Source organism: Populus alba, chromosome 2, assembly GCF_005239225.2.
Source record: "Populus alba chromosome 2, ASM523922v2, whole genome shotgun sequence".
In the NCBI taxonomy this organism is placed as follows: Eukaryota; Viridiplantae; Streptophyta; class Magnoliopsida; order Malpighiales; family Salicaceae; genus Populus; species Populus alba.
The window spans coordinates 15,110,555-15,136,180 of NC_133285.1; the positions used below are offsets into that span (position 1 = coordinate 15,110,555).

Genomic DNA, 25,626 nt, shown 5'->3' on the forward strand with positions numbered 1-25,626 from the left:
CATCTTAATTAAATAATATCTCAATTAATTTCATCAAATGAGGAACATTGATTAAATATTTTGTTTGGTTTCTATTTAAAATTTAAAATTAAATAATATTTTAATTAATGAACGAATTTTCATACAGTTCTTTGATGTACTGTCATCAAGAGAGGAACACACTACCTAATAAAATTATATTTTTGTTCAATCATCTTAATTAATTAATAAATTTCCATGCTCCCAAGTGGCGAGAGGTTTGAATTTTAAGAGCATGAAAAACAGAAACAGCCCAAAAACATATAAAAACATATGCAGAACAGCAAAAAAAGCTAAACGAAGCACAAAGATTGCACCAATTTAAGGTTGTACCTACTATCATCTAATATCCATAAAATCCAAAGGAACCAAGACGAAAAGAGCTTCTACCTTTGTCGAGAGTTAGCCACTCATACTGGTTTCACAATAATTAACCAGAAAAAGACACTGTAGCAGTACTAGGGAAAACAAGGGGAAGATGTTACATAAAGGCCTGTGTACCAACCGGGGTGACAGACCAATAATACATCGTCTCCTAAATCTCAGGCCCTTGATTCTAACGCTAAGAGTATTTTCTTCCTTGGGCCCTGAAACCACCAAAATGAATCAAGCATCTGATCAGGAATCAAAAAGTGGAAGCAGACCATCAGAGCATTTCGAATTGTAAACAACATACAGAAAGTCGTAGGGAGAGAAGAGCTAAGAAGACAGGTGGGTGCCTAGTAGAGTGTACAAACAAGGCATATCACATTATTGTGAAGTATCATGGTGCACGTGAGGCCTTCCAGTTTCTAGCATTCATGCTTTTATCATGCAAGACAGGCATAACCAGAGCTTTGGACGACATCTTCGAACTAAAATGACAACAGACTGTTATATATCAAAGATATATTAAATCCATGCAATTTGTGAAGGGCAAAAAAGGGAGAAAAGTAAGATCATAATGTTATGACAAGTGAATGCCTCATCCCAGAAGTAATTGCCTTCAAGTTGAGATCAAAAAATGAGATTTCTATTTGTCAAATGAATTGATGAAAGAAGATCACATAATAATAACAGTCAATCATAAAAACACAGCAGAATCCTGGTCTAATAGCACAGCATATCATGCAAATTGTTTAAAAAACAAAGACATCATTCCAATAGTTGAAAACAGCACAAGTATAATTATTCTTGTTTGTTTGGGTTTTTTTTTTTTTTTTTTTTTTTTTTTTGCACGTAGGGTTGAAGGGAATAAGGGAATAGTGATTGTGAGGAAGTGAGCAGGTGATTGAGAAGGCAGATTATGGTCAAAATTCTCTCATCCCAGCAAATCTCTTCACTCAAAAGGATCCAAGGATTTTAGAACATTTTAAAGAAAACCCTTTCATCCTAACTTAGCAACTTTGATCCAGATTAAAAGTTTCTTTTTTTTATGCACCCAGCTACTATACTTGTTGAAAACAGAATGCTTAAAATGATGACAGCAAGTTAGGATAAGTCTTAAAAAGAAGACGGAAACTGGACATTAGACAGTTGCCTGAGTAACTGATCTCTGAGATGATCTCTCTATCTGAATCCTAATGATCAAGAACCACAGACTTTCAATAGAAAAAATCAGCCATGATTTAAGCATATCCTGGCCAAGAGATCAAGCTTGAGTTTACCATTGGTATCCCTAAAGCCTTCAAGTCTTCATCATTCATGTGTACAAGAGCTGTCATGTCCACCTGTATATATTGGAGCATGTTAATAATCAAGAGAAAACTCCTGAAGATGATATGCAAGGGCACATATTTTAAGTATAAAAACAAAAAATTGTACCTCCTCAGCTTGAAAAGTAATGAGATATTTCTCAAGACCCAATGACTGCAAAAAGCCATCCACAGATGAATCCGTCTGCAAAAAAGATTAAAGAGTTAGAAATAGCAAAACAGGTCTGCAGTAATGATTTTACAGGCAAACAGAGGTTTCTTAATTCTAATTGACATGTTATAACCCGACTTCGAATTTTAGGCACTAACAGTATAGTAGAGCCATCCCAAAATGCTCTTCTTGTGTGAACCACCTTTTTTTTCTTTCACCTTAAAATTAATAGAAGGATTTGCCTTATCACCCTAAAGGATCAATAAAAAACACTAAGCATCATGATTAACTGCCAATCAATGAACTGTTTGGAAATAAATACACAATGCAGAAAACATAACACAACTAAGTGATCCTACAATGACATGTCTACAAGAACTTCGTGGTATCTAATTGTCATGGAATGCATACCTAAACATTTACTAATGCTGAAGTTTAGTACAATTCAAATTGACAGCGAGCTTAATACCTCAGGTTCATAATTATTCAGACACGATATTACAAGCTCACAACTCTCCAAAACTTCATTCAAAATTGAGAAAGTTCTTCGAAACAAGGCACAGTGAAACATGCATATGACTGAATGACATAAACCCAAGCTAAAAAGGTAACCTGAACAATAATTTCTAAATATCAATAAATCAGAAAATTTAGGCCTCAGCATTAATGGAAAACATCAAGAAAACAGAAGCAGTGCAAACACTTGATGAGAGAATAAGATAAGATTTATGCCTTCTGCTGATATCCTTTTCTAGAAACCACATTGGCAGTTTTTTTAATCTCTGGTTCAGGAGCTTCAACAGCAACACTTCTCCTGGCTGGTTTAGCAACAGCTATTTTTGGTTTGGGTGGATCAACATTGGCTGGCTGTGAATTCATCGTCCCCGATAGTTTTTCACGCAGATCCCGCACACCTGAACGGGGAGATGCTTGCTGGAAACTTTTCCTTTGGAGCTTTAACCGAAGATCTCGAGCATCAATTTTGTGATCTTCACAAGTCATTAAGAAAAAGTCATGAGAAAATATAGTTGATTTAGTTGCATCCAACAATAGCAGCAATTTTTAGGTCCAGTAATTCTGTCATAGTCAATCCATACTTGAAACACGTGGTCCACCATCATCATAGAGATCATGTTCCCATTTATCATCTTGCCTCTGCCTGCAAATAATGTGATATGAACTCAGTGATACTGTTTTGGATATTAGGACACTCGAGAACAATATGAAAACAACCAGGATAACAATTGTATAAGAGCATCATCATAAAAGAGATTCATTCAATTTACAATGGATAAAAAAAGAACAAGAAGAAAAAATAGAGTCTAGTAGCAAAAGACATGTACTCTCATAAGGCATAACCCAAGTAACCAATGACTTGATTTGGAAGGGAAAAAAAACACGAGTCTGTTAGGTTTGACCAATGAAAAGTAACTATTAACTTCGAGTCATCAATCAAAAGTCATTTTACATAAATAACTTATGATAAAAAAGAGTTCAGATAGAAGCATGTTTGGCAACAAATGACTCAAAACAATTTTTTCGTTTAAATAGCTAATCTAAGAATCAAGAAACTTAAAAGTTAAAAACTTTAACTTGTCACTAAAGCAAACTTTTGACTCAATTTTACAACATTTATTAGATCTAAGTCCAAAATCATTTCTAACCAAACATGTTTATAACTTTTCTTCGAGTCAAAAGTTACAAAACAACTTGAATCATTTACTAAAAGCCATACCGAATGGAACCCAAATATAGAAAGCAGATTATCACAAGTCCTTTTGTTGCAGAGCCTATAATTGATATAACCAATTGCAGCTTTTCACTTGACTGAAAAATCAGTTCACCCATACAGAGCCTATAATTGATATAACCAATTGCTCTACTCTGATAAACTATCTCAATCTCTCACGTACAGCATGGAAAGTGAATCTACATGTCCAGAAACTCCCACACTTTTCCCAAAAAAATATGCAACTCCCAAGACGCTTATTCATATTTTAGGCATCAAACGAACAGGCGTGTCTTCATCCGCAAACATTCAATCTTCTCACACAGAAACAAGTAGCCAAAATCAACAGTTAAAACAAGACTATCATAACACAAAGTGAGAATCGAATACCAAGCTCCCGGGTCTTTAATCTCTACATGTATGACCATAAACTAATAAAACTCTCTTTGAGGCAATTCCCAACATAATTCCCTAGCGAAGCGCCGATTCTCATTTTTATTTTACAATGTGGACGAAGCTAAACGCTTAGCTCAATTGTTTTTCTTCCAGTGCTAAAATACAGATTCTCACTGTAAATATTAACTTTTTTAACCCAAAAACACCTCCACAAACCCTAAATTCTCCTTAATAAATCATTAAAATCTAACATAAATTAAAATTCAAGTAAGGTGAAACAGTAGAGAAGGGGAAACAAAACCTTTTGCCAGTAATATGACGGAGGCGAGCGGAGTCGCCGATGGAATTGCCGTTAAGGCGATCCTTTATTGAAGTCTTCGCTGCAGCGTCTACGCGATCAGCATACATAGTTAAAACCCTAACCCTAATTTGGCGAATTGCAGGATTTTAGAATGTGATTTTGTGCCCGAAGAGAGAGAAGCAAACCCTATCAAAAACAGTCGCTTCTTTGTTATCGGGGAAGGTGGGATTTTGAATTCTCGGAAAATAAATAAATAAAAGGAACTGAGATTTAGTTTACTTTTTTGTGAGAAAATAAATAAATGTTACTGCTGAATGCTAATTAAAGACGTGGAAAGGGAAGAAGGGACTGTAATGGAAATTTATGCTTTCGCCCCTTGTGTTATTTGGTGTCGTACGGCCCGTACCCATTGTTTTTAAAACTTTATAACCTTTTTTTTTTATTTATTTACGTTGGTGTCCGGGCCAACTTGCGCGCACCACGACTAATCCCACGACTCACTGAACATCCTGCAAACCCAGAAATCATGTAAGGCACCGCAGGGATGACAGGCGTGCACAATGAGATTTGAACCCAGGATGCAAAGGAAGAGAACAAGCCCTTTCAACCGCTAGGCCAAGACCTCAAGTGCTAAGACTTTATAACTTTGATTTAGGAGGTGAATGATGGTAAGGTTAGTGTCCTTGGTTATTTTTTTTTAAAAATAAAATAATATTATTTTAATAAAAAAAAAATCAACAAGATTTTTGTCTAGTTTTACCCGAATCAATTATATCATAAGCTATCGAGGTTTTTTAACAAGTCAAGGCTGGTCAATTTCCTCTAATATTTTATGCTTTCACTCTTTTTTTTTTTTTTTTTTTTTGTACTTGTTGTTTTAAAATATAATTTAAAAGTTAAATCATAATAAGGACGTGTTATGGGTTAAGAAGATTAATTTGGTTAGTTCATTTTTTTTTAAATGATCTAAACAATATAAAAAATAATTAATGAGTGTTTGCTCTAATTTTACCCGAATTGATTATATCATAAGTAGTCGATGTTTTTTGAACAGGTCAAGAATGGGTCAATATCTTCTAATTTTTTTTTTTTTTAATTTGAACTAATTTAGTTTAAAGATCACGCAGGTTTTAAGTAGACGCACCAAGCTAACTAAGGTTTTATAAGTATAAACATCACTTCATATGGTGGTAGGAATTTGGTCTCAGCTTGGAGCTTGAATAGTGATTTGGACGATTCAACTTAAATTGTAAATTTTAAAAAATCACTCGAACAATGTTATTTCATGGTTCTTTTAATAAATAAAAAAACTTAAACTATCATCATTTTGGTTAAAAAGTTATAGAAAGAAGTGAAACTTAATGTAGGCAAGTGTGGTCGTTGTGTTCCATGAAAATTTATTTATTTTATTAAATATATATATATATATATATATATATTGGATCGTTTTAATATGCTAATTTTAATAATAATTTTTTAAAAAATAAAAAATATTATTTTAATGTATTTTAACATAAAAAATATTTTAAAAAGTAATCACAATTATAATTTTAAATGGGCTTTAATCATCGAGTGTAACTATAGTTATAAAAATAAAAAGGGAATATGAAATAGATATTTATACTTTTGAAATAGTATAAATTATAAACCCCAATTATTTTATACAATTGTATCAATTTTAGTCTCAAAATAACTTATTTACAAAATTTCAATTTGGATAATATGGATGTACGCATTTTAAAATAGATAAATTTTTTAGGTAATATTTCTAGAGATTGAGTAAAATCATTACAAAAAAAAAATTATTTGGTGACAAAATTAAAATAAAGAAGGCCTGAGCGCTGGCCCACGGTTTGTTGCTAGAAAAGTCTGATTTGTTTAAACAACCGAAGTTTAGTGCTTCAGCAAGTCTAACGTGGGCCAGTGTTTTCTAGCAAGTGCCAAAGCAATTTCTTTAAAGCATATATGGGTCTGAAGCTGATAGCCTAATAAAATCACTAAGGCCCACGCAATTTAAAGCCTTTAATACCAGTTTTAATACGGATTAATTAAGCCCAAATATCCTTTTTTACTTTTATGGCAGATATATAATATACTCAACAGTACACAGGATAATTAAGAATAATTCAGATCAAGAAAGGGAGGGGGTATTATTTTATAGTACTTGTAAGTTTAAAGATCATAAGAAAATATAGAATTTATATAAACTTTAAGATGATAGATGAACTCAATAACGTGAAAGAAGGCAAATAGACATTCACATATGATATATAATTTTATAATACTCTCTGGATGTCTTTTGTAAGGTCTTACACATTGGAAACTGCTATGTTAAAAACATTAACTAGAAAAAAAAAAACTTGGTTAAGAAAAAAAAAAAGCACAATGCTTATTAACTCAGCATTAACTCTCTCTCATGAATAGATCACATTAAATCTTTAAATTGTTACATTTTAATATTGCATCATAATCTTTCAAAAATTGTAGTTGGTAGCGTTTTAGTGAACAAATCTACTAGATTATCTTTCAAGTGAATTTATCAAACATCAATATCACCATATTTATCAAGGTCATGTGTGAAAAAGAATTTTAATAAGATAACCTTAAGGAGTGTAGCTCAATTGGTCAGTCTCTAGGTTTGCTCTACAGAGCTCACCAGTTCGAATCTCGCAAATCTCAGAGGCACTGGAAGCTTACATGATCTTTAACTTCAGGGCTCGTGAAATTAGTCAAGGTGTGCGCAAACTAGTCCGGACACCCATGTTAATCTAAAAAAAAAAAAGAATTTCAGTGAGAAATGTTTAGTTTTATCTCCTCTTATGTATCTTTTATTTGACTGAGCTATATATGCAACATTGTCTTCATATAATATGGTTGAAGTTTCTATGTTGGAGGATAACCAGATGTTCCTCGAATATGTTGGGTCATTGGTTTCAACCACACACATTCTCGACTTGCTCCATGAATTATAGGTATTCCAGCATGATCAAACTAATATTTGCTTTGTGGATCTCCATGGTATAACAATATTATCACATGTAAAGAGATAACATATTTGAGATCGATCTTTATATGAATCAGGTAAATTTCCCGCATCGACATACAATACTAATTCATGATTAATATTATTTGAATAAAATAAACCTATATTCATAGTTCCTCGTATGTAATGAAAAATATGTTTAACTTTATGTCAATAACTCTGAGTAGGTGAAGAACTATATCTTTTTAGAAAATTCATATAGAATATTTATATCAGGTTGTGTATTATTAGAAAGATATATTGACACACTAATTGTATTAAGGTATGGTACTTTAGGACCAAATAATTCTTCTTTATCTTTTTTTTAGGGCAAAGAATTTTTTTTTGCATCAAGTGATCAAACAATCATTGTGATACTCAATGGATATGCTTTATCCATATAAAATCTTTTAAAAACCTTGTCTGTGTAAGATCACCAATGAATGAGAATTTCATTTATTAAATACTCGATATGCAGGCCAAAATAAAATTTTGTTTTTCCTAAATCTTTCATCTCAATCTATTTTCTTAAATAATTTACTATATTTGATATTTTTCCAGAAATTCCAATAATATTTAAATCATCAATATACACAACAATAATTTACTAGAGACATTTGATACGAATGGAAAATATTATATACCATTGTCACTATCACTAGTAGTCACGATACCTGTTACGATATAAATTTTTGAAACTTAGCAAATTTCTCCTTGATTTAGTAAATAACAAAACATTATCAATATAAATTTTGTTCTCTTAGGAAGCATTATATTTTCTCTTCTAAAAGCTTTCAATCAAGTTTCTTGAACCTGATATTATATTCATTTTTGCTTTCATCATTTTCAAATTTAAAACACATTATTTATGCATGTAAATGATATGTGTCATTGTACTATCTCTTAAGGATATATTTTCACCATTAATATTGGGCTCATTTACAGTACGATACAAGTTCATGTTTTCTTTATAAAAAGGAATAAATATATAATAAGTTTATAAGAAGACATAGTTTTTTAAAATTGCATATGACAATTATTATAACATAATTATTTAAATTAAATAAACCAACATAAAAGGAACATACCAAAATATACTAGCATAAAAGAAACACACATATTAACAAAATTTTAAATTATGATATTTTTGTATTTAATTAACTAATTATTATCATTACTAGAGTTACTAACTTTCTCACTAGTTTTCTAGAAAAAATCAACAACATCAAAGTATTTTATATTTAAGGGATCAAAATAAATATCATTTTTATTTTGATATGGGTGAGCAAAATTTATTTTTATGTCATTCTTATTTCCTTTCAATGAGGACTAATGTAAATCAACAAGATATTTGGTCGTAGTAGAATAGGTGAGTGACCAATATCCTTTCATCCCACATTTATAACAAGTATTTTTTTAATCCCATCGGCATCTCTTTTATATATATTTTTTCTTGTTTCTCCTCGTTTTGTAAAGGTTTGTTAGAATTATAGCCATTATAGTAGTCAGGAAATTGATTTATCTTCAATCATGTCCATGCCTGCAATCTTTATCATGACCAACTATAATTATTATCATATCTTGTAGCATTCACTTCAGGAAATAGAGCTAAATCAATCAGTTATATTCATGATTTTTTATCAAAAGTTTATTATTTTATTTAGCCATGATTAAGATGTGAAATCCTCAAAAAAAAAAAAAAAAAAACATCTAATTAATATCATGGATATTTAAGTCTACACATTTTACGTTTCTCTTCTTTATGTTCATTCATGTTGACTTAAGAAACTACTCTTTCATTTAATACAGAAACTACGCGCAGTTACATTTCTATATATCATAAATGGTGAGGAAATGAAGGTTCGATATTTAAGCGAGCACAAAATGAAGAAGGGAAGGCAAGGTGAGAAAACTCAACGAAAAAATGGAGGGGGTGAAGTTGGTGGAGAAAGTTGTGATTGTTCCAGAGATGCCCACAAATCGAAGGCGAATTTTCTTATCAAACTTAGACTTGCCTCTTGTTGCATATCAAGAATCCGTTTCCTTTTATGATCCTCCAGAGAACAAAATCAGCTTCTCTGAATCTTACAATACCCTATACCGTGCCCTCCGTTCTTTGCTAGTGCCTTACGACTTTTTTGCCGGACGGCTTGTGCCGGCTTTGGAAGATAACAGTAGGTTGGAGATTGACTGTAATGGTGCTGGTATTGTTGTTGCTGCAGCTAGAACTGACACCAGATTGAGCCAGCTTGGTGGGCTCTTTGCACCCAAACCAGATCTCAAACACCTGGTGGCCTTCTTGCGTGAAGAGGGAGAGGATGAAATGGAGTTCAAAGACAAGCCCCTTCTTTATATACAGGTTCAACTACTATCATTACTTGTTAGCTTTGCTTTTCCTTTCCCTTTTCCGTCTTACAGAATTGATTTCTAGGAGACATTTTGTTCTGATTCAAAAGCTTAATCTTCTGTTTTGATAGTTGACACAGTTCGGATGTGGAAGTTTAGCGCTTGCCTCCCGGTACAATCACTGTGTCTTGGACGGGGCTGCTGCCAGGGATTTTGAGAAAAACTTGGCTGCATTCACTCGAGGTGATGATTTGGTCATAGTTCCAAATCCTGATCGAACAATCTTCAAAGCTAGGAACCCACCAAGAATTAGTCACCCACACCATGAGTACTCCAGACCCAGTGAAATCAGAGAAAACCTTTTCTCAGTTGGTGGCAAAAGGTGCACTAATGTCATGCACTCTAGGACTTCACATAATACGACTCATTTGATCCATATCCCCCCTCAACGCATTGCCAGCCTCAAAATGGCAGCCCTCAAGGATGGGAAATTGAAAAAGTGCACCACTTTCCACGCCATAGCTGCAAAGGTATGGAAGGCAAGGAGCATTGCAACAAAGATTCATGATGAGGTATGTAGCACAATGTTGTTTCCAGTTGACGTGAGAAGAATTGTGGTGCCACCAGTTCCAATTGGATTTGCTGGGAATGCTTTGGTTCCCGGATTTGCACGAGCAAGTGTGAGAGAACTCAAGGACAAAGAGGATTCCTACATTGTAAGGAAAGTGCAAGAAGGGGTAGAGAGATTCGATGATGAGTATGTGAGGTCTGGGATAGACTGGTTAGAGGTTCACAGAGGGAGACCTTGCAATGAGAATAGCTTCTCATTAGTGGCATGGTTTAGGCTGGGGCTAGAGGAAGATGTATTTTCTTGGGGGAAACTTAAATACGCTACTCCAGTTGTGTTAAAACCTGGTTTGGTCTTCCTGTTGCCTGGACTAGAAGGTGATGGAGGCCTTAATATTTGCCTGGACCTGCCTGATGATCAAGTGGACGAGTTCCACAGATTATTGATGGAATAGTTACGAAATTCATACAGTACTTGGCTAGCAATTTCAAGTTGTAGCTACGCTTGCAGTAGCTTAATTTGTGGTAAATCAATAAAAATGATTAGAAGGAGAGCTGCGCTGCATTAGACTGTAAGATTCACACACACACACACACCAATGTCTTGTATATTTTCTTCTCGTTTCGATTATCTCCAAGTTTACAACTTGATTAAGAATCGAGGAAGTAACCTGCTATAACACCGATTATGATATCTTACGCACGGGAGAGAAGTCCAAAGAAAGGATTCGACATTGCAGACTTTATCTCCAGTCCTGCTGAGTTTAGAACAGCCAAGTCAACCTTATCACGAGGAAGAAACAAGAATTTGTCCTCTTCGATTCTTTCAAACCCACATAGTTCAAGAAACTCAATGCCTCCTATCAATCTTCCAACCCTATTCTGCCACCATATGAGGGGAAAATTATTAGAAAAATATAAGCAAGGGTTACTCATCATGGTTATAAGACTCGATTCAACTTAGTATGTCAAACCGGTGACCTGTTAACCCAGAACTTGTCTCGCGCAGGATTTTACTCCCAACCAGATTTGTTTTTACCAAAACATCATAGTTACTGATAGAAAAATAGAGCACTTCATCACACAGTAGTGTTAATAGAACAACATGCAAGTTCAATCATCTACTCTAGAAAGAAAATTTGGATATATTTGAGCTTTCTTTAATGTGAATCTGAAGCTAAAAACTATTAAAGAATCATTTCAACTTAAAAATTTAAGTTGTTAGGTGAGGTTGTAGGATATGATTTATATTATTCTCTAACACATTCTTTTAAGTGAAAGTTCTTTACGCTTGAAACTTGTACATGTTCATTTTACCATGTGCTTAATTTTTATCAAATAAATAGGGATAGTGAGATTTGAACTCGTGATCACTTGATTAGTAAGGCCTGATACCATGTCAAAGAACCATTTCAATCTAGAAATTTAAGCTGTTAGGTAAGATCCTAGAATATGATTTATATTATTTTCTAACAAAAAGTATGTGAAGGCTACCAAGAGGTACAATGTGAAGTTTTCACAACAGTTAAATGCCTTCACAATCAGTGCTCAATGTGAATATGACATGGGATGCAAAGTTCTTGGTCATGAGCAAGAGGATGTGCTCAAACTGTGTTTGATGCTGTTAGCCGATGGATTATTCCGTATGCCCAGAGTTGCGGTGACAATCCATCCCAATGGTTCAGCCCAAATTAATGGAAAAATTAAATTCTTCTGGGGGATATAAATGGTCTCAACATCATCAATCAAGTAAGTGTCTGACCTGGAATAATGGATTACCAATGCGAATTTTCCTGAATTTTTCCTTGTCAGGATTCTGTGCAACATTCCCAACATATACAAGAAGAGTTTGAAAGGCCCTTTTGACTCTGGCATCGTCATCCTACACCAAGAAAAAAGTTCAGTCCTGTGAACCAAACACAAAGACCTTGATTAAAATCTAGGATTGGCATCTCTTTTGCCTTTTTACCATTTGTGTATACGTTAAAGAACAGAAGTCATTTACCTTGTGACTGCGCTTGAGAGACCGTAAACATTCTCTTAACTTCTCTACTTTTGAGACAGAGGCAACGCTGACATAGTTCTGCAATTTAAATGTTATCATGAGGAGACTATATATATGTATCAGATTTTCTTTTAAAACAAGAGGTACAGCGGGACATGTCCGCTCTGTGGAAGTAATCAAATGTCTTAACACCACACCTTTTTATCATCTGTGGAAGGTCTAGAAAGTTTTGTAGCTGTGTGGCTTACTGATGGCAATCCAAGCATCCGCCTTCGTTCGTCCTGTGAAGAAAAGCAGAAAGCTTTCAAGGCCCAATAACAAGAAAATGTTCACGAGTCAGGAGAACAGCTTAATTCTGGACTGAATCTATACAATGAGGATCAAAATGAATCATAAGATAGATGATGCAACATTCTTCATGACAGTTTACAATACTAATCCAAAGGGATGACTTCTTAAATCAGTGCTAATAAACCTGGAATTCTCTTAACTATTCAGGGATCATCACTTGCTTTCTCACATAGCAGACGAACTTAATAACCAGGTGTCCCTATTCTGCTTCTAATTACGATATACCTATAATTTTATGTCTTTCTTTCCTTTCCTTTTTCCTTCCTCCTTTTCAAAGTCTGGCAAAGACAATACTGTTATGAGACGAGGATAGCTAGGACAGAGGGGACAGGGAACATGTCCAACTGTCTTTTTTGTTTTGAAATGACAGAAACGCACTTCAAAACTGTTCCAATATCCTTCTAACCAAGGTTCCTGTCCCTTTTATACCCGTCTCTTCTATACCACGACACTAACCAAAAACAATATGATAGCAACTGATCATGCATAACCTTGTCTCATATACATTGAGTAACAGAAATATTTCTTCGATGTGGCAACGGAAACCTTATCAGCTTCAAGTTTCTGGCGAACTTTCTCCCTTGCTCTTTTCTCTTCCTCTTTCTCTGCTTTCCTCAAGGCTAAATAACTGATAAAAACAAATGCATTCAAAGGTTCAGACGCCGCACGACAGAGAAGGGACAAACCAGCATACACTTCAATACACAAAGCAGCCACAGGTTAAGAACACACCGTTTTCTTTCATTATCCTCAGCAATTCGCTTTGCCTCATGGATTTCCTTACCAGCTCGAATCCTTTCCTGTAACACATTTAGCAGCTAGATTTCGCAAATGAAAAGGCCCCATATAAATCTAAAATCTATATAGCGAATCACACCATGTGGAGCACACATGAATTCACAGATCAACAGGGAAAAGAAATACGAAGAGAAACAGCTTTGCTGCAAAGAGCTAAGCAATTAATATTTACTGCAAGCATGGTGGACATATAGTCGAAGCAAGATCCTGGTGACAAGCAGGATAAATGCACTGTACCTTCTCCCTTTCTCGTTCCAATCTCTTTTCTTCATCTTCCTTCTCCTTCCGAGCTTGATTCCTGAATCCATAATATTTTTTTTTAAATGAAATAAAAAAAAAAACAAAATGGAAATTCAGATATCATATTAAATTATTTACATATGTTCGCTGAATGTAAGGTAATTTTTATATACTTCAACATTGCTGGTGTCTGAACATTTTACTAAACAAAAAATCTCATATTATTTTACAATAAATCATACTTTGGTTTTCAAAATTCCACTCATTGAATTGGAATCCCTTCATATTCTTTAAGGAACATCACCGTTATGTTTATTAAATCTAAATTACGGAATATAAACTGAATGGTCATGATTGGTATATATGATCATAAATATAACAATAAATGTTTAATTAAAAAAAATATAACAATAAATTAACTTATTATTTTATTCTTCTCACTTAATCCAAATCATTAAATTCAAAATCAATAATAAGATTTGAAATACAATCAACCATATTCTTTTAGTAATAAGATAGGATTTATGACTTGAAAAAAATAAAGAAAATTATTATTATATAATTAGTATATATGATAAATCATTAAACAAACCTTAATTCTTGTGCTTTTATTTGCATTTCTTCCGTAGTTTGAATTGGCTGAGGAGAGTCGATATCAATGTTCACTGCTATCTGGAAGCAAATTCTAGACACTAAATATGGTAGAAGGAAGAACCGATATTCACCAAGATTTGAAAAGAAAAGAAAAGAAAGAATCATACCAGGGGCATTGGATCGATGCTTGGTTCATTCTCGTGATCAACGATCCAATTTACGGCAGCTTCAATGTCAGTATTGCCTGAAGAAGAAATTATATTTTCAACTTCATATACAAACGTAGCTCTAAGCACACATCGAAAAAATGCCAACAGTGTATTCAAAAAAGGTCACCAGAACAATGAAGTGCCTTCGCAGCTTGGATCCGTGGGAAACCCATGTCTTCAAGTTCCTTAAGCAATCGCTGGTTTGCTTCCAAGACATTCAATTCTGCATGAGAGATGAGAAAGAAGAACATACGGAACTCAAGAGCAAGCTACATGTAGAGAATTATATATATTCGATTATTATGTATGATCAAGTGTAGCAAGAATTAGCAAATAATATTATACGAGATATATTCGGCATCCTAGCTAGGAAGGATGGCTCCAGTTACAACATATGATCAAGATGTTTTAGAAGCTCTGAAACATGAAAGATTGATAGATTTGTATAAAGAGAAGAAAAATCTTAATCATTATGAATCACGGTGTGCATCGTACCCTGTAGAGACTCCATTGAATTAAGGAGGTGCCTTTAATGGAGTGATCAATAAGCAGGTGATGTTGTAGAAAGAGAATTAGAGAGGTAGCTAGCCAAGTGTTGTTGTAAATGGCTTGTAGCTAGCTGGTTTCGTTTAGAACTCAGACGTACGTGAGAGAAGCCTTCCCACCCACGCATTGTAAAGAGATTGATTGGATAGCTTTTTTGGATTCCAACCATGGAAAGGAAAGCAAAACGCTAGCATGTTCTCTCTTTTTTGATGAATCTAGCATGTTCACTCTTCCTCTTACTACCCTTTTCCTCTACTTCCCTGTCAAGAAAAGAACCCCTTCGACTCGCAAACCTTTCCGCCGCTTTATTGAACGAATGTCTCGCTCTGTCCCTCTCCTTTTTTCCGTCCCCCGGAGATTCTGAAGCCCGTGTGTTCGTGCGAGCTTTCTTCGACCAAAATCCATAATCCCAAGCTCAATCTAACCCTCTCCTCCTAGTCCAAAAACCAACAATCGGTAAACCACCCTGACTCCGGTCAAATGCCCAACCGAACCTCTCCCTTCTTTCTCTTAGCCGAACCCTTCAAGGAAGTAGCTGAGCTTTCTCCGGGCCAAGTCCAGCCAAACCCAATTCAATCCTTTCTAAGCCTAGCTCAAACCTTACCGTCTTTCTTAGCCCAACTGAACCCTCTCTAACATCCAACATTTAGGGCTTGTTTATTATTTATGTATTTTAAAATATTTTTAAAGTTATTTAATTTTTTTTATTTTTTATTAATTTTAAATTAATATATTTTAAATATTTTAATGTGCTGATGTTAAAAATAATTTTAAAAAAAATAAAAAAATATTATTGACATGTATTTTAGCACAAAAAATTATTTAAAAAACAACCAAAACCATACTATTAAATAAACTTTTAATATATAAAGAGAGAAAAAAGGATTTGTACAATTAGAAAAAGAATTAACATTGTTTTTAAAATTTGAGCCGGAGAGTTAGTTACACAATTAGAAAATACCATAATCTTCTTAAAATATCTTTGCATTGAGATTATTGCTCAAGGAAATATTCTATACAAGTTCAATTCTATATCCATTTTTCTACCTTGATTTCGTGTTTCTATTATTAAGTTTTTTCTAATAAATTATACATGAGATGAATCGAAAATTGAAAAAAACACTTAATCCTTTATCTAAATTTGATATTCAACCATGCTTATTAAACTTGATTCAAAATTTAAGTTGTGGGTTTGTCAATTCAATCTAAATCAATTTAAAATAATGTTATTTTAGAAAAAAAAAAATTAAAAAATAATAATATTAAAGCTTGTTGGATGAATTTTTTTAAATTTAATTTGATTAATCGCTTTAATTTGATTTTATATATTATTTATCTATTATTTTTTAAAAAAATCAGGACAAGGACACCTAGGCTTTATTTTTTTAGGCTAGGTGTGCAACCCAATTCTCTAGGGTCTCGCCTCTTATCCTTCATATTTTTTTTCTTTTGAATAAAACTCATTATGAATAAAAATAATAAAAATATTGTCTAGTTTTTCCATAGTTTTCATATAAGATTATATTTTCTTATAATGATAGTAATAATTATTTTATGAATTATTATATATGAATATGCAAAATTTATAAACAAATAACAAATATTAATTAAAAATTTAATATTTATCTTTTCATTGTAAATTTTTATGTACATTGTTTTTATAGATTACTTCTCTTATTTTTTTTTATCAAGTATAAATTATCCGGTCTTGATTTTTTAAAATTGAACCTAGCTTTTTGATAAATTTCTATTTACAAAACAATAATTCCCATATAAAAAATATATTTTTATAAAAAAATGAAATAAATAGACAAGGAAAGAGAATTTTGATTGAAATAAAAATTTCATCAAAATAATTTTCCCTTCTTGATAATGATTGAGATTCTTATTAATATTTAAATAATATTTTTTAATAAAAACATGATGCCAATAAAAAAGATATAATTTTATAGAAACATAAAATAAATTAATAAAAAAAATAAAAATATCTAATAAAATATATTTTTTATAATTTAAATTATTTTTTCTTACAAATATATTTTTATTATAATAAAATTAAATAAAAATTAATTTTAAAAACTACCTCGCAAACATCACACATACTTTAAAAATAATAATAATATTTATCAAACATATTAGGGTCCAAGAGGTCAAAATCCAAGTAACATTTAGTCAGCAATTGTTTTTTTTTAAAAAAAAAAAAAAAAAAAAACCTTGTCTTGTTCCAATTATTTTTTAATCTAAAATAACTTTTGTTTCATTAAAATAAACTCAATTGATACGTGTTAACCTGCAATTGGTAAACAGATTCTTAAACAGGGTTGTAGATCAGACCGGATCTTATATAACTGTGGGTAGACCGACACCCCAACGCAGAGTCCCTCTAGAAACAACTTTCAGACACTTCCAGAAAGAAATCGTTAGAAAAAAAAGAAGCTGCCCACACAGACAGAATTGAGGAGTTGGCGAGAGAAGCATTGATGCTCAAACAAGAAGCTTGATTCTATTGAGAAACAGACTAATCAGCAAGAAACTAATGTCATCATCAGGAAGCAGCAACAAACCAAGAACGGTGAAGTTACGGTGCCCTTCTGTGTCCAGCAAAGCGTCCTTCTTTGCATGGGACGAGCAGAGACTGGACTTGGGGTCTATTGCCAGGACTTTTGGCTTAGACCCTTCAACGTTGAAGCTGAATGGTTACTTTATAAGTAGAGGGGCTGATCTTATCTCCTCCTCTGTTACATGGCGATCGCTTCTTAGTTTTTTCTCTGCAAAGGGTTTGTCTACTGGTAAAGATGATAAGGAAGCTCTTATTGTAGATGGCAAGCTCTCCAAAGTTGGGAGTAAGAGTAAGCTCTTTGCAATGATTCTTTATTTGCTTACAATATATTTTCAAGAACTGTGAGTAGTGAATTACATGTCTAATCTGATTGTAAAGAAAACACTGAGTCTGTTATGAGTAAGATTGTTTCGAATTCTAATTAGTAGCTGCTGAGAAATTCTGGGGAGAAAGAAAAATTGAAACTTGATTGGTACTTTTTTCTATCAGGAGAAATTGGTTTCTTGTTAAACTATATTTTTTAGAGGGCAAGGTATCCTCGTACCAGCTTGTGCGTCAATGGAGATTAAATTCCTTCTTTGAACAATCTTAATAGGGCTTCTCCAGCATCGAATTGATATTGGCCTGTGCATTCAGAAAAGTCTCTAGTTTACATATTTACGTAGTATTTTTCATTGGTTCTGAGCTTTTGGGATTGCCTGGATGAGCAAAAATAAGGTTAAGGAATCGGTGGCTATGCAGCATCTGTATGCGTTCTAAATTTTTGTTAATATTAGATGTTTTTGATAATCAAAAGTGGTATCTCAAATGTGTATTTCGTGATTAAACTTGTGTGTTTTGACTATAACATTGTACTAAATGCTTATTTTGTTGGAATTGTTTGTTCTCAGGGGCACATGACCCCCAAAGCGCTTCAAGTAGGAGTAACTACAGAGCTGAAGTTGAGGGTATTGGTGTGAGTAATAATAGCAGACAACAGCGTCAAGATATCGACTCACTCATGAATAAAAGGATGAAGGAAAGCAACTCGGGTAAGCAAAACATCTGGCCTTTGTGCATGGTGATGATTTTTATTGAAAGATTTAGAAGTGCCTATTTCAAGATTGCCTCTATTTTGCCAAATCCCTGATAATGGAAAATATCAATTTGATTTAGAAAACAAGAAACTGAAAGGAGTAGCTGTGGCACTAACATTATTAAAAATTTGTGTCTTCAGGATGTGATGAAAGTTATCAGATGCCAAAATGGAATGGCCTTGGCTTCAAGAGGAAGTGGTCGATAGAACATCATGTCAACTTGCTCAAGAAGTTGAAAATAAATGGAGCCAACTCAGGTACATGTCCAGACTTCAGAGGTGATATCCTGTCAGTTTCATCCTGCACCCTGGATTTATGAGGCTTTTATGAACATATGAAATGATCATCTCAACACTAGTGCTGTTGTTATCGCCCTTTCTTATTCCGGCTTTTTGGTCTTTCAAACTTCAATACAGTCAGCCATTGAATTCAGTTGCATGAGTGGCAATTTGAAACGGATGAGAAAAGGTGATCTGATTCTGGCTGCTCCTTGCAAGAGAACAAGATGAGACTTTCATGTTCTGTTTCTTCTTCTTCTTCTTTTTGGTAATTTTCACTAAAATGAGAATGTGGTAAATGAGTGTGTGTGTGTGTAATAGGAGAAATTAAAATTTATGGACTGTTTGATCAGTCTTTTCATTTGTGATACTGGTTGCACTGCACTCTGCAACTTCTGAAAACCTCCTGACCTTAGTTTTTTAAAATCATTAACTTGGAAGAGGTACATATGAAACTTTCAACGCAGGATGAAAGTATCAATCAAGATTGGTGATGATGCATATGGGGATGATTTGCTCACCCACATGATATAAGACAGATTTCAAAAATACCATTTAATATAGAACCTAAAAAATGTATGACAAAAAGGACAATGATACAAAAAACTGGCTACAATATGTGATTTAATGGTAGAAAAGATCATTCTACACATTCCTAAGCATTTTTTTTATATTATGGATACACTCATGGAGGCCACTAATTAGTGAGCAGCTACTCTCAATAGCCAAATTAAATCACAGGGAAAAGTCTGTCAATACGACATTTACCACGCAAGGTGTGGGTTAAAAATACAAGAGGTTGTACTTACACTATGATTCTTCACTATTGCACTGGGTGCTATCGAAGCATGTTTCTTTTTGCATCTATTACACATTGGAGGTCTCGAACTTACTATTGCCAAACAACGGCGAATGCAGCCACTAACAAGAGTTTTAAGTACTGACTTAGAATTCATCAATGGTGATGAATCTGAAAGCTCAGACGGGGAACAGTTTTTACAGCAGCTGCAACTGGACAAACGAAAAACAAAGATCAGGAGTCGAGTAAATGAGCAAGTCAAACCAATGGGAACATGTTAAAGAATGAAAGATGGTGTCACTTTCTAGGTCTTGAAAATGATTAGCTCAAAACAGAGAGATGTCTCGGATGCTACAGACATATTTTAATGCGTGGATATCATCGCATAATTGACATCCGATCCAGCAATTTAGAATTCTTGTTGATTCAGCAACATTTAGATTGTAGGAATCGAATCAATTCATGAGAGAGAGCCATTCGTAGACCATATCTATGGACCATAGTCCAGTGAACATACAACGAAGACGATCCAAGATAAGGTTACCTTTACTGTTAAGAAACCTTTCCTTCTCTCCCATTCATCTCATACAGTGCAAACACCGTGCAAGTGATTGTGATGACATTGTCGGCATGCTAAAATCAGGGGTTGTAAGAGGCACAGGTAATACTTTAGTGTAAGAGAGAGCATGATTCTTTTCCTGCATCACAGATCCATAATCAATCAAATAGCTTGGATTGTCATCAAGCGCATTGAGAAATGAGAATTTAGAGATCATATCACCTGAAACTTAGACAGCAAGGGTGACTTTCCCCACAGTCATCGCTAGGGAAAAACATGGTTGCGTCGAAGCTGGGAAAGCTTGTTGCAGCTGACGGAATATCAGGTCCTTGATTAGCATCTGGAGGGTATTCAGCTACGTGCAAAAAACCCTGTCGACATATCGTACACAGCAGATGAGAATCACAGTTTGGCTGTATAAGAAACATTATGTCCTGTACCTGTGCTGCTGTGCATGTTGTTATTAATGACAGCATGTTCTTCCATTCCACTAGACTTTTAGTATCTTCCTCTGTGAATTAAATTGCAACTTGCAGCTTAACTAAGAAACGATATCCAAGCAAGGCATTTACAACATTTCAAGCTAATTATGCAAAAGCTGAGAGTAACATTGCAGACGGGAAATTATAATCTATTTGCCGTTTGCCACTGTTTCCACAGGTTGGTTTCTGAGGATGTTATAACATTTTATTACACCTGAATTCATTCTCTGATTCACTCTAATGTCCCAACTCAAACTTGAAAGCATCGAAGTGCTAAGCCTATCTTATTGAACTCTAATGCAAAGCTGCTGTTACACACAACAAGGAAGCTTCAGAACCATCTCCATCGTACCAGGAGATATCATGTCTTTGGAAGGCAAAACATGTATCTTTTCCACAAAAACTGGAGAGAATGATAATCAACCCTACTATTTTCTTCATTTGAGTACCGTATATAGGGATTTACTGACAAGTCAAAGCTGGCTTCACCGCCAAACCCTCCTGAGGTCAACATAGTCAGCTCCATAATTTTCTTTTTTCTTCAGTTCAGCAACTAGACCCCTCTCAACCTGAAGATAAACATTACTAGACCTAGCTAGAACACATATTCCACCGACTTTCCTCCCAAAAATTGAACTTAAAGACCAGCTTGGTTGAATTTGCGAGTATGGGTCAATGATGCATGAGGATTTTTAGAAAAAAATATATTTAGTTTAGGAAAATATTTTTTCTTTTTTCTATTTAGTTTAGTAAATGAAATATATTATGGACTAGATAAATAAGACAAAATCTATTAAGAAGTTCAGACATATTAAACACACAATTTAACAAAAACAATCGTAATTTTATATTCTACCAAGCTCAAATTTTATTAAATGATTCTAGCTAACAAGTTCTGAAAACTTTCAAATTAGATCTAAAAATGTTAAATTATTTTCTTGGTTAGTTTTATATTTTATTTATTTTTCTACTTAGCTTCAAATTCTTTTAATTGTTCTTTTTATTTTTTCATGAGATTATTGAACCATGTACTTTTTTCAAACGACTATAAATTTAGAGCTCGAGACTATATCTTGTGTGATACCAATTGTTACAAGGTCTATTTTCTTGTCAAAATTTTCAACTCTGATGCAACAGTCTTGCTTTGCTAGACTTAGTCTTTTCCTTCACCAATTTACTTGTATTTGCTTACAACTAATTTGTCCAACAAACTCAAGAGGCTTCTTACACTCTTTCAATGTTGTAAGTAAGTGGAATACACAAATAAATATAAACAATAAAATGCACAAAATCAAACACAATAGATTATAGGAAAACTCCCAACCTTTTATCAACTCTTAACAAAAGTAATACACAATGTCCATCTTGTGTGCTATGCTCATTTTGATACCAATTGTCACATGGTTGGATTTTTCTCGTCAAAATTTTAGAGCTTCTATATACGATAACCCAGTCCCTGCTAGACTCAGTTTTCTCTCTATCGATTCACTCGTATTTTCCTAACAACTAAGTATTTCCCCTCATCAAGAGATTTTCTCACACTCTCCTTTGTTATAAAACAAAACAAATGTAACATATACACAAGTCAATCTACATTGTGTGCTTAGCACAATGGTTCTCTCGTAAAAAACAATTATAATTTTATATTCGCATTGAATCAAGTTTAAATTTTGTTGAATGATTCTAGCTTGTAAGATTTGAAAGACTTACAAATTAGATTAAAAATTAATTATCTAGATTTAGATTTTGTTATGATTATTTTCCTTGGTTGAAGTCGGTATCGTCTGTTACCACACCATTTTTTATTTACGGTTGGTATGCATTTTTTATTGGACAAAATTAGAGACGGAAGTATTTGTAAAATTTATTTCGTCGGTAATTCTATCATTAGTTTTAATCTCTATATAAATAATTATTGTGTTATTTTTCATGAGATTATTTAACCACTTACTTTTTTCAAAAGATTAGAGCTTGAAGAATTCTATTTTTAGACACATTAAACTGCCTCATATAACATCACAATAAAAAAAAGTAATTATATATATATAATAAATCACACAAGTATCTGCCATGAAATTGATAATTGAAAATTATACAATATATGAGAGAACTTCAATTGAAGCCTCCTCACATATTCAGGATTTAAATTTCTTTATTTATTTATTTTTGCAGCTTATACATAAATATGACAAATTAATTAATCGTCACCAAACGTTGTGTTCTTATTGAGGGCACTCTGGGGGAGGTGTAGGGTGCCTGACCCTATCAGAACAATAGTCATAAGTCAAATACTTCTTCCTGACATTCTCATATGCCCTTTGTTGGGCAGCGTCCAGTGTCCGGTACTTTCGGGTATTCCACCAGTAGCTGGTCGAATAACATGGCGGAGCGTTCGGTTCTCGATGATCTGAGCAGCCATTAATGTCAAATCCTTGGAAATGAGCTTGAAATGGTGCATGGCTCCAATTAATCTTTGTCTGGCCTCCGTCTGTTGCCCAGCTATCTCCATTCCACAAGCTTGCCTCGATCTGCATTGGCTGTGAAGGGTAGCTGACTCCAATGTTCTTGTGGTTCTTGAACACTCTTATGGGAGTATCATCCACATAAAATCTGATATATGCACAGATATCAGTAAAATATATCGCTATGTATTTGGAACCAGAGATGTTAATCATACGGATTAGAAACTAATCAAGAGATCCCAGCACTGTTACGTACACAATCTGATATTGGTTCCACAAGATTTTGTAAGAGTGGAAGTCAGCAGCTGGGTCGAACCAGAGATGCATCCTTTGCTCTCTATTCCCTTGACCATTTGCAAACACATTTGTCTGTAGTGTGATAGGCTTCCCTTCCCTGTTGCCCAGGAACTCAAAGTCGAGCTCGTCGTGATTATTACTGTGTGAAGTTAGCTGACAGAACGACCATTAATTATAGATTATTAAATTATACATCCTTTCATATGATCATCATCATTAGTTATTAGAGAATATATATATCAATGATATCAAATTCAAGAGTTCGAATCTCACCACTCCTATTTATTTGATAAAAATTCAAGGTCTAATAGCAAATTTCAAACTCAAAAGGCTTTCATTTGAGGAAGTTGAGAATAATATAAATTATATGCTCATCTAATAGTTTAAGTTATTAAGTTGAGATGATATATGATAAGAAAATCGATAAAATTATTGAGTGTATGTACTGACATAGAATGCCGTGACAACTCCTGCAGAATCCTTTCCTGGTAGCTTTATCCTCATGTTAATGAATCCTGAACCAAAGCTTAGCTTGGAACCAAATCCAGCACCTATGCATCCCCACAACAAATCAAATTAAATACATGATTAAAATAAATCATATATATATATATATTGAACGGTAGGAAATAAATATATTATATTCAGTTCGGATTTAAGCCTCTTATTTTGAATGAATTGTTTCCATGTTCATGCAAGGATGGCCATGAATGTGAAGCCTCCATAAAGTATCAAGCAATTAAAATCGCTCCTTTACATATTCCTCATTTATGAAAACGAGATGGAGTTGTGTATATATATATATATATATATATATATATATGAGAAATAATTAAGCCTTAAAATAAGAGGAAAATAATCATATTAGAAAAACGAGAATTTTACATTAAAAATAAATAATTCTCAGCTAGGTAAAGCTTGTATATATATGTGTATGGAAACAGTAGTCAAGAAACGACATGGTTTCGTATTTTGATGATAAATATTTCATAGCTAGTAGCTTTCAAGGAGGAGGAGAAAGGAGACCAGAAGCATTATCTAACGAGAGCTGAATCTGTCTTCCTCCATCAAGGGATTTGACATGATCATATCCCCAGGTAATATCGTAATTCTGATAAAAGCTAGCATCACCTCCATTTCTCCTTGCAAGCACCCCTCCCATGAGGAGAAACGCAAGAAAACAAGGGAGACAAAACTCCATTGTAGCTAGAACTCTGCAACTCATTGCTAGCTAGCAAGCCCCTGTATTTGCTGATCAAGCTTGTGTTGAGGAGTCCATATTTATACACACAACACACGTATGAGAAATATGGCCGCTTCCCTCAGCTGTCTCCAAGAACTCTGAAAAAAGCGAAAAGCTGTGTGTGGGAGTTATCAATTTTCGACTTCTCCACACGCTAGTGACTTGTTCATGCACACAGCCCATCATTGTAGTCCTTTTTATTTGGAAGCAACTTAAAGCAAGATGACTGCCATTTAAAGCACGTTGTTCTATCGATTAATTATATGTGGAAAAGACTGGCCGATTATCTCAAAAGTCTGGTATCTTTTTGCTTCAATTTGCTTTACAAGTAATCCTTTTTGTTTGGTTATTTTCCGAGAATAGAAAATTATAGATATATAAAAGATAAAAACATGTTTGATTCAAAGCATAAATAAAACAAATATGTTTTTGAAGTATAAAAAAAAATCTCTTCTCTATCTTTGATTTTTTTTTTTATTCTAAAATATTCAACTAAATATCATTAGAGATTGAGATCTAGCAGTAGGGGGCTAGCGATAAAGAACACAGTTCAAAGCTTCTTGTATGGTAATAGTGCTTGTTATAGGTTGCACTGTCGAGCCACACTAAGGATTAGTCTTTTGACTTGAAAAAAAAAACCTTGTTTCATGAAAAAAATAAATAAATGCTATCTATATATATATTGTTAAAGTCTAAATTTAATATCTCTATTTAGTTCTTCAAAGTGCATGTATAAGTATTAATAATATTGTTATCCTATTATGTTTATGTATCTACAATTATTCATAGATTAGTATAAATACATGTATTTTCTAAGTGCATGTATAAATATTAATAATGTTGTTATTCTATTATGTATCTAAAATTATCCATAGAGTAGTATAGATACATGTATTGAAACAA

General features: G+C 33.5%; 5 protein-coding genes across 7 annotated transcripts; 2 read left to right on the forward strand and 3 right to left on the reverse strand.

Annotated features, from left to right (window-relative positions):
* Positions 1–329: 329 nt before the first annotated feature.
* LOC118049910 (uncharacterized) lies at positions 330–4,582 on the reverse strand. The gene is made up of 6 exons (XM_035060080.2): positions 4,290–4,582; positions 2,961–3,022; positions 2,596–2,852; positions 1,822–1,896; positions 1,665–1,727; positions 330–605 (listed from the first exon to the last, which is right to left on the reverse strand). Exons 1-6 carry the CDS (start codon positions 4,394–4,396, stop codon positions 561–563), a joined length of 609 nt encoding a protein of 202 aa, XP_034915971.1. The 5' UTR covers positions 4,397–4,582; the 3' UTR covers positions 330–560.
* A 4,516-nt stretch (positions 4,583–9,098) lies between these two features.
* Positions 9,099–10,826, forward strand: LOC118049908 (acyltransferase GLAUCE). The gene is made up of 2 exons (XM_035060078.2): positions 9,099–9,670; positions 9,789–10,826. Exons 1-2 carry the CDS (start codon positions 9,236–9,238, stop codon positions 10,677–10,679), a joined length of 1,326 nt encoding a protein of 441 aa, XP_034915969.1. The 5' UTR covers positions 9,099–9,235; the 3' UTR covers positions 10,680–10,826.
* Positions 10,765–15,534, reverse strand: LOC118049909 (uncharacterized). Of its 2 annotated transcripts, none has more exons than XM_035060079.2 (11): positions 14,917–15,534; positions 14,549–14,644; positions 14,380–14,456; positions 14,211–14,290; positions 13,616–13,676; positions 13,313–13,380; positions 13,127–13,208; positions 12,427–12,510; positions 12,230–12,307; positions 11,987–12,106; positions 10,765–11,106 (listed from the first exon to the last, which is right to left on the reverse strand). In XM_035060079.2, the coding sequence occupies exons 1-11, from the start codon at positions 14,930–14,932 to the stop codon at positions 10,921–10,923; spliced, it is 948 nt and encodes a 315-aa protein (XP_034915970.1). In that variant the 5' UTR covers positions 14,933–15,534; the 3' UTR covers positions 10,765–10,920. The 2 variants fall into 2 exon arrangements, with proteins under 2 accessions (XP_034915970.1, XP_073263515.1); XM_073407414.1 differs by lacking the exon at positions 14,917–15,534 and adding an exon at positions 14,767–14,902.
* A 1,794-nt stretch (positions 15,535–17,328) lies between these two features.
* LOC118049907 (uncharacterized) lies at positions 17,329–19,118 on the forward strand. Of its 2 annotated transcripts, XM_073407418.1 has the most exons (4): positions 17,329–17,816; positions 18,418–18,558; positions 18,744–18,860; positions 19,037–19,118. In XM_073407418.1, the coding sequence occupies exons 1-4, from the start codon at positions 17,504–17,506 to the stop codon at positions 19,042–19,044; spliced, it is 579 nt and encodes a 192-aa protein (XP_073263519.1). In that variant the 5' UTR covers positions 17,329–17,503; the 3' UTR covers positions 19,045–19,118. The 2 variants fall into 2 exon arrangements, with proteins under 2 accessions (XP_073263519.1, XP_034915968.1); XM_035060077.2 differs by having other exon boundaries at positions 18,744–19,118.
* A 3,804-nt stretch (positions 19,119–22,922) lies between these two features.
* LOC118049906 (xyloglucan endotransglucosylase/hydrolase protein 2) lies at positions 22,923–24,724 on the reverse strand. Its single transcript, XM_035060076.2, has 4 exons — positions 24,507–24,724; positions 23,931–24,031; positions 23,440–23,633; positions 22,923–23,331 (listed from the first exon to the last, which is right to left on the reverse strand). The coding sequence occupies exons 1-4, from the start codon at positions 24,703–24,705 to the stop codon at positions 22,944–22,946; spliced, it is 882 nt and encodes a 293-aa protein (XP_034915967.1). The 5' UTR covers positions 24,706–24,724; the 3' UTR covers positions 22,923–22,943.
* Positions 24,725–25,626: the final 902 nt, after the last annotated feature.